At 38.5% G+C, this 12,685-nt stretch overlaps 1 protein-coding gene across 1 annotated transcript; it reads right to left on the bottom strand.

Moving 5' to 3' along the window:
• Positions 1 to 1,486: 1,486 nt before the first annotated feature.
• Positions 1,487 to 10,579, bottom strand: gcfc2 (GC-rich sequence DNA-binding factor 2). The gene is made up of 18 exons (XM_084719130.1): positions 10,194 to 10,579; positions 9,865 to 9,966; positions 9,024 to 9,230; positions 8,263 to 8,511; positions 8,070 to 8,170; positions 7,658 to 7,800; positions 6,131 to 6,314; positions 5,714 to 5,837; positions 4,983 to 5,040; positions 4,625 to 4,722; positions 4,320 to 4,519; positions 4,068 to 4,212; positions 3,380 to 3,501; positions 3,161 to 3,237; positions 2,807 to 2,873; positions 2,544 to 2,690; positions 2,280 to 2,416; positions 1,487 to 1,816 (listed from the first exon to the last, which is right to left on the bottom strand). The coding sequence occupies exons 1-18, from the start codon at positions 10,507 to 10,509 to the stop codon at positions 1,684 to 1,686; spliced, it is 2,610 nt and encodes an 869-aa protein (XP_084575256.1). The 5' UTR covers positions 10,510 to 10,579; the 3' UTR covers positions 1,487 to 1,683.
• Between the last annotated feature and the right edge of the window lie 2,106 nt (positions 10,580 to 12,685).

Here is a 12,685-nt window from a genome sequence, read left to right as displayed (position 1 = left end):
GGGTCCCCCAAGGCTCCATTTTGGGCCCTGTATTGTTTTCTTTATATATGCTGCCCCTAGGTTCCATTCTCCATAAATATAATGTTGCTTTTCATTGCTTTGCAGATGATGTCCAAGTGTACCTTCCTTTAAAATTAAAATGTAAGGACTCTCTGCAGCCTCTGCTAGCTTGTCTTAATGACATAAAAACTTGGATGGGCCTAAATTTCCTAAATCTAAATGATTATAAGACTGAGGTTATTGTGTCTGGACATCCAGAATGTGTAGATGACTCTGTTGGTGCTCTGGGCCCCCTGGCTTCCAAAAACCATTCTTTTATTAAAAGCCTTGGTGTCACTTTTGATAGTGCTTTTAAATTTGACAGGCAAATTGTCTCTGTAGTCAAAGGTGCCTTCTTTCAGCTTCAGCTGCTTAGAAAGTTACCCATGCCTTCATTATGTCTGGGCTTGATTACTGCAACTCTCTGTATGTGGGCTTAGACAAATGTTCTCTGCGGTGTCTGCAGCTAGTGCAAAATGCTGCTGCTCGCCTTTTGACCAGCACGAAAAAAAACGAGACCACATCACACCGGTTCTGGCCTCTCTGCATTGGCTTCCTGTTCGCTTCAGGATTGATTTTAAGATTTTGATGTTTGTTTTTAAGATATTGAATGGTCTGCCCCCCCAGTACTTAGCTGAACTCATCTATGTTCACACATCAGCTACAGCAATGAGGTCATCAAATGAGTTGCTTTTAGATGTCCCGATATCTAGGCTCACCATTGTACATTAGATCTGCCCAGACTCTTGAGATATTTAAGTCGCTGCTGAAGACTCATCTCTTCTCGTTGGCTTTTGACTCATGTTGACTTGAACATTGCAGATTTATGGACTGTTTTATTGAACTTTGTGCTTATTGTGCACTTTATTTTGTTTTCTATTGTTACATTTTAATATTTTTTGTGTACTGTGTGCTCTAATATTGTACCTTTCTATTTCTATAGTTATTCTAATACTTCAGTGCTTTCTAGATTGTACAGCACTTTGGCAAACCTCGGTTGTTTTAAATGTGCTATATAAATAAACTTGACCTTGACCTTCAAAAAATCTAAAGCATTTCTTTAAGTGGCTGTGCTATAACCATATTTTTATGTCTAACTTCAAAGTGACATAATAGATATTAGTAGTATATTAGTTATTAGTAAGTCACTTGGACACAAATAAGCCTCAACATGACAAACAGAATCTAAATAAAACTCAAGATATATTAACAAAATTCAAATATTTATTAATAAAAATACAGTTATCTCCTGTACAAAACAGACAGCAAAATGTTCATGACTGAAAACAGCAGGAAGGTGAATTCTTTTCCCCACACTATTGTTCTTGGCAGCTTCCTTGGTTAAACAAGTAATTTGTATAATTTGTTGCCATATACTTTATACGTATCCTCACATCCACTGTTACATATGTAGTCATCGTTTTCATTTTGGCCAAAGCGCTGGTCTGATTAGCAGTGGCTTTCCACCATAAGATGATGACACTGTTCTCATGGCGTGTTCCTTCCCATATTTTATCCAGGTCAGTTGCCTTTTACACAAGGCACAGCCCACTCAGTTCCTGCCCTGCTGTACAAAGTCTTTGACACTTTTTTCAAAAGTACTGTGTTTGCTTTTTGATCCACCTTCCATTCCACATTTGTTGTTCATATTGTCTCTTGATTCAGCAGCTGGTGAGAGTAGATGACATCTTCATAGTGGTATTTCTCTGCTAAAGCCATGATGGAGTCATGACACCTGATTCTACTCAAAATCTGCAGCACTTCGACCACAGCAAACCTACAGTTGAGGTGGACACATAAATCTGGATTAGAGAATTATTATAGTTATGTTGTTGTTATAAATGTATGAAGAAAAGGCAAGATATCTACATGGATTTATGAAGATAACTACCAAATAAACTAAAGTCACATTTTGCCATTGTGTCACTTGAAATTTGTTAAGCTGCAGATGTGATATGGTGGGAGAATGGGGAGGAAATGTTTATAGTCAACTGCTGGTGAATCATCAAGTAACCATAAATGTGCAGCCTTTTTAATAAATTAAAGTTAAACAAAAGCAGTAAGAACTTTCATTTTAAAGCCTATAAAAAGAAATGGAATTCTTGGATATTAAAAGGTGAACAAAATGATAACATAAATTAATATACTGGAGTCTTTTTTTCCATTTCACTGTTACTACCTTGACCTCACAGCAATTCCAAAATCTTGTTCTTTCTTATGGAAACATGTGTTTTTCTTACCTCATGTTTGTGTCTTCAGGAGGCTGCTGTTTACAGATGGTATGAACTTTCTGAACAAGGTGGTTTCTGAAGTTCTGGAGCTGAGACAAACAGACAGTCTCTCCTTTGAACCAAGAGAGGGGCAAACTATCTGCTATCTGGAGAGAGAAAGAGAGTCATGTGAGTTCAGTCAAGACAAACAACCAGGACTTTATCAGGATCAGATCCACTGACCCAAATATGCCTACATGCCACATTAAAAATGATAAATGTGATTATCAGGACCTTTCTGCATGCATGTACAGCATTGTTGTGCAGTGTCTGACTGCACAGGGTGATCATCAGGTATCGGTTCAGCAGTTTGTCCAACATCAGTTCCTTTAACGCAGACTCAGGAAGCAGCAAATCCCATTTCCCCATGTTACCTAGTAGCTAATATAAACACAAAACAATTTTAATTTACAAAGCCTGGAAAAAGTGCAACTTCCCACTAGGAAAGACTAGGACAATATAAGGCAAACAAGTGAGAGTAGCACAGAAAGTAGTACTTTTATGGCCGTCCAGAACTGTTGATCCCTGAAGCGACACTGAGGAGACGACCTGTCCTCTAAGAACCTGTATAGAAAAACAAACTCTTTTCATTAATCTGACCTTTAAATAATACAAGTTAGACATCAATGAGCAGCAATTTTATCTAATGATTAAGCAGAGACATATCTGAGTCTATACTGTACACTGGGCAAGAGAGAATGTGTATAGGAGTACAGGCTAATGGTTAGAGAAATCATTCTGTGCTACACTGTCCTTTACAAAGACGATACTGAGGTGAAGTCAGACCTGCCTGTTAGACATTCAAATAATCACTTAAAGTTTTAACTGAAAGAGGCAAGAAAGAAACTGACTTTTTGGGGTACAGAGGGATGAAGACATCTTCATCAACAAAGCTCCTTAGTCGGCCAATCACAGCCTCTGTGAATGTCTGTAAGGGACATAAAACATTACTAAAATAAACATGGTCATATACTGCATATTGCTTATTTATTGCATGTTAATGTTGTTTTTTGCAACATGTTTTATGGGGCATTATTGTTGGAATTAAACATTGGCAAAGCAGGCTTTACCTTGACTGGTTTGCTCTGCTCTCCTTCAAAGATGGAATAGTCCTCCCTTAGTCTGTGACAAACATCAGACAGACTAACAGACTGATGGTGGGACAGGGGATCCCACAACAGCTCCACGTAAGCTAAACAGAGACAGAGCAAAAACGAAAGGGAAAATGTGATGTTCCTGTAGTTTGTCATATCTGTGGTCTGGAAACTGATCACATGAAGAATGTGGTATGGATACAGCAACTAGTAAAAAATAACTATGTTTTTCTCCAGGAAATCAAGTAAAGCCTTATTGTTAAGCCTCACCAGAGTACAATGAGTATGGGTAAATGTATGAATACATAAATGTGAATGTGTTTAATGTACATAAGCACAGAGTATATCCAACCTGTCTGTCTTTTTTCTTTTTTGCTGTTTATGTTTGCTTGTTTCATTTAAAATTTTGATTAAAAAACCCTTATGAAGTGTAAATTTCAAAACAGCTAAGCTGCATGTATGGAATTAGTCTTGGGGGAAAAAACAACATACAGTAACATAAAATAGCTGCATTTTAACATATCATACTTATTGAAAATTTGGCCCATTTTATGAGTGGTCAATAGTTACAAATGAATGAATGAGAACAGGAAAAGTCAGTAAGTGTGTATGTGTGTGTTTGTGTGTGTGTGTGTGTGTGTGTGTGTGTGTGTGTGTGAGATACCTGTTATTTTTGGAAGGACACTCTTTTCTATGACATTAGACAGTGTCTGTCTGTCTGTGTGCTCTAGTTCCTCGTGGCCATGACCGTGACAAAAGGTCTCCAGTGCTGTGAACCATGGGAGCTTTTCAAAGTCCTCACTATCATCCTGAAACAAAACACAAATGACATTGGTCCCACAGTGTCACATGTTGTGTGATGGCATTTGTGTTTACGTATAAATAAGCTAGTCTCTGTGTTTGTGTCCACATGTACCTTAAGTGGGTTCCACGCCAGTAGCTGGTGTCTTATGATGGGGTTCAGCAACTTGGGCAGACATAAAGAGATGTAGGCACTGTGGTAAGAATCAGAGTAAGATCCTCTCCATTCTTCAAAGCGGGACAGGATCTTCTTAACATCAAAGAACTCATCCTGGACATCAGAAAACACTGCCTGGGACCTCAACAGGATAGCAGCTGCAGAGGGAGCAGAGACTTTGTAGGGTTAAAGCTGGACTTTTAAAATAAAATCCTGGTCTCTAGGCTGAAGCTTTTAGTTGAACAGATTTAATTCCACCAGACCTGTCTTCTTCTGCAGCTGCTCCTCCTCTTCAACAGAAAGCTGTGTGTCTTCAGGTACATCCAAATCTTCCTCAGCTTTAACACAAGCATCTGCCTCACTGCAACATGTCAAACAAATATCATACAAATATCTGTTCTAGAGTAGAGTGACATACCTACATCACAGAACTTCTATACCTTTTTGTAATATTTTTGCACCAGATTATATTAAATTCTTTTTGTACACATTTAGTATTTACTATTAAAGCAATATACAGCAATATTTATGTATAGAATATACTAAACATGATATATGGAAAAAAAACAAAGCAGAAAATTAGAATCTTGTATCTTAACAGCTACTTTTTATTACACTCACCTTTGATTTTCTGTTCCGTTGGCTTCCATTGAGTTTCCACTCTGCTCATCTGTGCCATCTAAAAAGTAAGTTAGAAAAAACGCACCTAATATGTGAGAATTCCCTCCACAATTTTTTGAGACATATTGTACAGAAACAGTTTGATCGCCTAGAAATTACATTTGTTGTGGTGACAGCATAATTCCTCCCTGGATTGGATGTGGAAGGAGGTGGTTGGGGTGGATATCAGGCATACAAAGTACAGGACTTAACACCACAGTCCAGCATTCACATCCAGACTCAAAAACAAAAGTGTTTTAAATATCATGATTTTGAGTAGGTTTAGGCTATAAAAGCGCTTTGGTTGGTGAAAGATAAACATTTTGGTTACATATTAATAAATAAATCTCATCTTAAGTCACTGCTTCCTTTTGAATATGTTTTAGTCTTTGCGACTGGATAGTGTATCACAACATTAACTATTTTGGCAAATGGGTTAGGGTTAGTAAATGAAATACACAGTCAGTGTTTGATATGCTGATATGCTCATTATCAACATTTTTGCGATTTGCCAGATATGTTTATTAACAACATTTCCTCAATATGTAATTAGAAAACAGATTTCGGTTGGCATTACATTTCCCTCCAAGTGTATTTCTTGTTGCAAATTAGTTATACATAAACGTAAGTACTAGGAGACAGGGGTTATGCAAATTCATATGCATGCACACAGACACACAGATTTTACTCACAACTGAGCTGCTGAAGGCAATCAGCCTTCTCCTTTGTTCTCCGTTGTCTCTGCGCACACAGCGCCTCCATCTGGTCAGACAGCAAAGCATGCAGCTCCAGTTCCAGAGAATTAATCTCAATAACCTGCCAACAGTCAACAAATTATCCTCAGTCAGCAAATTATCATAAGCGTATTTCTGCATACATGTATGTATGTATATGTATATATATATATATATATATATACATATATATATATATATATATATATATATATATGTATATATATGTATATATATATATATATGTGTGTGTGTGTGTGTATAAATGTGAAAAGAAGCAATTTAAGGTTCTATTATGTTGACTTAATTAATTATTATTATGTTATGTAATAGTTAACAGTGGAGATTAACTGAACAGGCTGACTCATTTCTAACCTTCTCCCGTAGACACTCCACCAGGTTGTGGACATAGAGGGTCATGGACCTGTAAAACTTCAGCTGGCCCTCTGAAGAACTTTCCTCCAGAGTCTCCATGGAGGTTTTAGCGCTCTCAACATCAGTCTCCATCCTCCTCAGCTCTGCTTGCCGTGCTCTATGCACCTCCTTCAGAGAGTCTAGTCTTAAGAGAAGAAAAATAAAACAGATGTGAAGTGAGGAATACATAGGTGTTGTATGTTTATTACAAAACATCTAAGGAAACCGGAAAAAATGTATAAAGAAATGTTGTTATTACAATATTATACCATATTAAACCAGTATTTGATTCAGAAATGTTATCATTATTATGTTGAACTGATTATGTGCAGTGACATTTAGATGAATTACAGCTCCAGTAAGCAACATTGTCTTGGTATAATTGAGAAATAATTTCATAAAAACCTTTCAGCATATTGTAAATCAGGTGTTCTGAGAGAGAACTACACTTGTACACCTCCTCTATGGCTCTGTTTTCAGCATTTTAGAGAATCTGCCTGTGACGGTAGACTTAACTGAATCACAGGTCTTTTGGGACCTGGGGGACTCCTACTACTAGTGCAGCTGTGCGTGCACGTTCTTCTGGTGAAACCCTGAATCAATGACAGAAAATACTGCAGGAAAAGTCACTATAAAATATTATTATAATAAAGAGAAAAGAACCTATTGAGCAACATGCTTAACCCAGGAGTTTGTCAGCTCACTCGGTTACTTTTGAGTTCACCTTCAGTTGTGTTCATTAATGTGTATCACAGAGCTTTGCCAAGTACTGAGAGGACCAGGCTTAGCTGAGACACAGAGCTGACAGGCAGCTGCTCAGAGCTGGGGAGCTCTGCAGTGAAGGGTTGGTGGCAGACTGGCGCTTCGGGAGGAAAAAAACACCTAAGTTGCTGTGCTGCCGGCTATTTTACTGGCAGGAAAGGAGCTCAGAGTGTATGTTTCAAACTTTTTGGATTAAAAAGAGGATTCTGCTTCAACCCAACAAGGAAGAAATCATGGAGCCGCAGACCAACCAGAGGAGACCTCAGCGTTTGTTTTTGAAACTTTTGACGTGGATTTATTTTTACTCCTGCCTCTCAGCCTCTCTGCAGCAGCAATTCACGAAACAATTACAAATGTGCTGACCAGTCAGATGAGAGCTCAAAGTTTGGTTTTAAACTTTTGGGATTAAAAAGTGGATTTATCTTCATGTTTGCTTGTAAACCTGTGTGCAGCAGCACCATGGAGGAGCTGACTGTGCTGCTAATAGGGTAAGAAAATGGTGTTGTGCTTTCAAACTGACATTTTTGGCTGTGTAAGTCAAACCATGTTGCCACTGAGTTGCATTTTCATGATCACTTATATCATGGGGAGTCGCACCCAACATGAACTGTGAGCCAAACTCGCCTCCAAGTTGGCTGCAGTCACGTCATGCTGACGATGCTCAGATGAAACTCAATAAAGCAGGCTTTCTACCTACTGCAGCTTTAAGCTAGAAGAAACTCTTACTTTCCAGTGATCCTCTTCTTGACCATTGAGACAGTGACTGGAGGTAGAACCTTTGGGATTCTGGCCCCTGTTGATCTCTTCTTTTGTCTTTGCCTGCTGATACTGCTGCTGCTGTAGCTGCTGGATTCACTGCCAGATGGGCTCTGAGGGGAAGAAAACAGGAGGATAAAGGATGCCAAAGCTGCAGTACAGGGGGGAGTAGTTACACTCATGTAAGGTGTGAGTTTTTTGAAGTGGCGACTAATTTGGCATTCCAGAGTGGCTGGTTTTGCACTAAATGGAACAGGAGATCCATACAAAAGAGTGAGACAAAGAAAAAGCATATAAGAAAGAGAGAGGAAAGCTTATAGGAAAAAAGAATTTACGAAAATATGGGAAAAAGAAAAAGATGGCTGCCTCAATCTCTTCCTACCTGGTCTCCTGTGCGTCTCTTGACTCCCTTCCAAATTTGTGTCTCCTCCCAAAGTTCTTGCTCTTCGCCATCAGTCCCTGAGAGACTACCATCACTTTCACCTACAATACACACAAACATGCAAAATAGTACACCTCACATTCCCACAGTTTGGTTCAAAACCTTTTCAACCCATCTCCCCGTTCTCCCATACCAAGCTTCTCTGCAATTCTCTCCCTGATGCTTTTCAGTCGTGGAGCGAACTCAATTCTTCTCTCATGATCATCTGGCTCATCATCTTCATCATCATTTCTGTCTTCGTCATCCTCCCTGCTGTAGCGATCAGGGGTGCTACCAGCAGAGCTGTGGCCATCTCTACCCAGGGGAATGAACTCTTTCTGTGTTCGAGTAGCACGACGCTTCCTCCTGGCTGCCTCGATCTCTGCAGCATTGGGGATGCCTACTGTAAGACACATTGAAAGACACATAAATGCTGGTGTATACAGGGAATATGCGTGGCAGACAAACACAGACACAACTGTTCACTCACTCACACACACTCACTCACACACTCTCTCTCTCGCTCACACGCGCACACACACACGCACACACTTACTGTTTCAAACTTTGAACAGCAGGTTTGCATGTTTGCAGCAAGTGTAATCACAGACACATTGAAATTATATTCCCAGAATAAGGTCTAATAACTCCTCATTTATCACAGTTATAAACACGTTTTAAATTGTTCTTAGAGCAACCACACTTGAAATAAACTCGTAAAATGAATATAGTAATTGTTAACTTGGAACCTGTAGCCTCCTCCACACAGAATGTTGATTTTGTCTGTTTTCTAAAGCCTTTAGCAAACACACACCAAGAACCATGTGTGGATTTAAAAAGCACATATTCGCTCTCTCGCTGAGAGTATTTTCCCTTTGACATACATATACAGCATACATCCACATAAACACATACCTGGTTTAGCAGCAGAGCAGCTGGAGTCTGAGCTGACAGGGGGAGATCTGATACCATCTTCATCACTCTCACTGTCATTATCATCACCACTATCATCATCATCATCATCATCATCATCATCATCACGGTGCAGAGCACTTGGTGAAGCCTGACTGTCATTATCTTGCCTGAGAGAAGCAGATGGTGGGACACCGCCACCCGCTGGGGCTGGGAAAGAGGAGAGGGAGATGTGACAATGTCAAAAATTTCAAAGTATAATGACATTGGAAAACCTTATTACATTATTAATTACATTAATTACTGAAATAAAATTAAAACAAATCTTAAATATTTCTTCAATGACTAAGAAATGTAAGTTTGCAAGCTGAGACTCTGATGCTCTACCACCTTTCCATGAATCTGTAAGTAATTGTCAAATTGTACTAAAACCCACTGATATTTTATCAGATATTTTATCAGGATTTGTATTAATTTGAGTTGTTACACTGGTGTTTTAATTTTTAAACTTCCCTAATTTATAAAAATTGGGTTGACAAAATATTTGAAATGTGTCTTAGTTTAACAGATAATTCTACAGCAAACTACAGCCTCCAAGATGACTTTAAGATAATATCAGCACCTCCGAATCTGAACCATATATCCTTCAAGCTAAGATCTGTTGCAGGATTGTTTTATTAGACTGCAAAAGTGTTAGCTCAGTGTACTTCATAAGCTGTATTGAGTGTGTGTATACTGCATGTGACCATAGTATTTGTCTGGAGAATGCAACACCTATTCAGCGACCTGCTAGGGTGTAGAAACGGTCATGAGTGTTTCTAAAATTGACCAGTCATGTACTTACCTGCATTGTGAGTGGTCTTGGCAGGTGAAGCCTCCTTCCTCCTAACTTGGAACAGCACAGCTTTATCAGAGGACTTCTTAACTTTAAATGTTGGTCCTTCAGCTAAGACAGCAAAAAGAAAACCAGAGACACATGAGCAAAAATTTACCCCATAACCTCCAACTATCACTCTATCTGCAGTGTTCATACCCTGTCACCTTCAAGTTTGCCTCTTGCATTGCTCTATCGTTCATTGACGTAAACACCGTTAGCTATACGTTTGACTGGGTCCATCTTTGAAAATATTGACTTCAAAATGCCATAGTTAATGTCACACTGAGCCTAGTTACCTTCTTTGTCGTCAGAGAAACTGAGAACGGAGCTGGTTTTCTTCTTAATCCCATCTTTGTCTTTTTTCCTCTCTTCTGTTTCTTCTGTCACTCCCGACGTCTCCCCGTCGTCCCCGTCAATGCTGTCCGGCTTGGGAGGCGTCGCTTCCCGCTTGGAGCTGCAAGAGATGCCGCGGCCCTGAGCCAGACTGATCGGTTTATTTACCACAACTGGAGCTTTTTCATCTTCCTCTCCAGCTCCGTTGTTCTTCTGCTCATCGTCACTAGAGTTCTCTTTTCTTTGCCGAAAGTTCCTCCTGGGCTTTTTATTGAACATTTTGAACAACTTGCATGGAGGTAGTAGCTGGTCTGTAAACTAGAAACAAACCGTGATACGTCACGTCAGAAATTGCTTGTCAAAGTCGCAAAATGCAACGTGAATCAGCCGCAGTGCACCATGGGATATGTATTGAGAACAAGGGGACTGGCCAAAAGGTAGAATATGGCAACTTTTAATTCATTTTAACCATTCTTCAGATTTTTAAATAGTATTATCATGTAAAACATTAACATATAGCAGTATATGGTAATGTGGGCACTAAAATTTACAACTCAGATAAATAAGAAAATAAATATGTAGAGAGGAAAGTATAAATATGTAAACATACATAAAATATGTGTGAATACCAAAGACAAATAACAAAATAAAAATAAAATATAAAAGAATATTACAAGCATTTTCATTTATTTATCATTTATTTGTTCATTTACTCTTGATTTTTAAAACTATATATTTATTTACTTATTGCATATAGAGTATTATTTAATTTTTTAATGTTTTGATTTTTTTACATTTTGTTTTGAATGATGCCATTAATTTTTCTCTGTTCCTGTTTTTTTCATTGTTTTCGCTATTGCTTTTGCTTGAATGAATTCTGGCAGATGCAGGAATTCACTGCTCAACCTGGGCAGGAAGACCCACCAAACCCAGACTGACCAAACTGGCCTTTCAAGGAATAGCAAAAGCAATTGGGAAAAGCAAAAAACAAAAAGAAAAATAACTAACTAAATAAATAAATAAACAAACAAACAAACAAACAAACAAACAAACAAACAAACAAACACACACACACACACACACACACACACACACACAATATATATATATTAAATAAATATATAAATCAAAACATAATGAATAAATTTCAGAAGCAAAATTTCAACAAGACTGACTATTCACTTCAAATGTAATCAAATAAAAAAGTTTCTGTTGTGAAAAGGCCTTAAATGTTAAAATAAATGAAAATGCCTATGATTACTCTTTTATATTTTGTTATTAGGCTTTATATTCATATTTTGTTATTCTATTTATATTTACTCATTTTTATGTACTTATTTATTTTTTAGTCATATTTTTATTGGCTCACCTTTTTACGGCACTCCCATGATTCCATATGTCGGGGCCACCTGTTACACTAAATTGGCAAAATACTTAGAAGAAATTAATTATTAATGGATTTTTAGCACAGGAGATTGTGTGTGGCGAAATATCTGCCAAAATTAGGTGAGTTGACGAATATCTGTCCTTATTTTAACACATGACAACGTTAGAGCACACGTTAGGTAAGTCATAGGACTTCAAATGCAAAAAAAAAAAAGAAAAGAAAAGACTGTAGTTCTTGTGTTGCCTTCTTCTTATCTTCCTTCCATCAGATCGCCCATCAATTGTTCCCCTTCTCCATCTGTTCAACTTTTATTCTGTGTCTCTCCTCCCACTCAGTGGACGGTCGGTCAGACGTTAACAGCAGCAGCAGCAGCCACACAGTCACCGCTCACTCACTCGTTGTCAGCCATGTTGTTGGTGTGACACACTGAGCTGTCAGCAACAGGTTCTCTTGAGTAACACCGCGGCTAAACTTTAGCTTTTCTCCAACAAATAACGCTCTGTTTGGACAATAAACCTTCACGGTTCGTCTGGGAAACGGTTCAGAGCTGGTGGATGGTGACTTCGGCTCCTCAGAAGCTCTGAAGTTGATGTTTTTTGGCCGTGGTGAGAGAGCTACGCAAGCGAAACTGCTTATCTAAGCATGAGTGTAAGTTTGATATTGTTATGGCAGTGTTTCTGTAGATGGCTTTTAGGTTTCACATAAGCTTTAGAACTATGTTTAATTTCGCCTGTTAATGTTTGTTTAGATTTGTGATTCGGGAATAGAAAAGTAAAGATCTTTGAAGGGGATGATGCTTCTCTGCTGGTCTCTCCTCTAAACAACCAGGGATGATGAGAGTGTGGTTAGCTAGCTAACTTATGAGTTCATTAGGTGTGAATTATTATAGATACCTGGACACTAGGTATTTATTGGTACTCCTGTAAGACGAGTTTATAGGCGGAAAGTAAGTTGTAAAGGCAGATTTGCAGGAAAGTCTCTTAAATTCCTCTCGGTTCAAACTAGTTATGCAGGTTGCAGGCAGGCAGGTCCCAGGCTGGCCGATGACAAGTGATCAGGGAATGTTAC

This window comes from Lutjanus erythropterus, chromosome 1, assembly GCF_056507025.1.
Source record: "Lutjanus erythropterus isolate fLutEry1 chromosome 1, fLutEry1.hap2, whole genome shotgun sequence".
In the NCBI taxonomy this organism is placed as follows: domain Eukaryota; kingdom Metazoa; phylum Chordata; class Actinopteri; order Lutjaniformes; family Lutjanidae; genus Lutjanus; species Lutjanus erythropterus.
The sequence above is the reverse complement of the archived record's forward strand: the minus strand, read 5'-3'. Positions and strand labels throughout refer to the sequence as shown.

What these genes read in the sequence shown, in the direction of transcription:
- gcfc2 (XM_084719130.1), bottom strand. Translation starts at nt 10,509, where the DNA reads ATGTTCAATAAAAAGCCCAGGAGGAACTTTCGGCAAAGAAAAGAGAAC. An exon ending in TTGCCTTCAGCAGCTCAGTT is followed by an intron (nt 5,041 to 5,713) that starts GTGAGTAAAATC and finishes CTTACTTTTTAG; the next exon opens with ATGGCACAGATGAGCAGAGT. An exon ending in CTGTACATGCATGCAGAAAG is followed by an intron (nt 2,417 to 2,543) that starts GTCCTGATAATC and finishes TTCTCTCTCCAG; the next exon opens with ATAGCAGATAGTTTGCCCCT.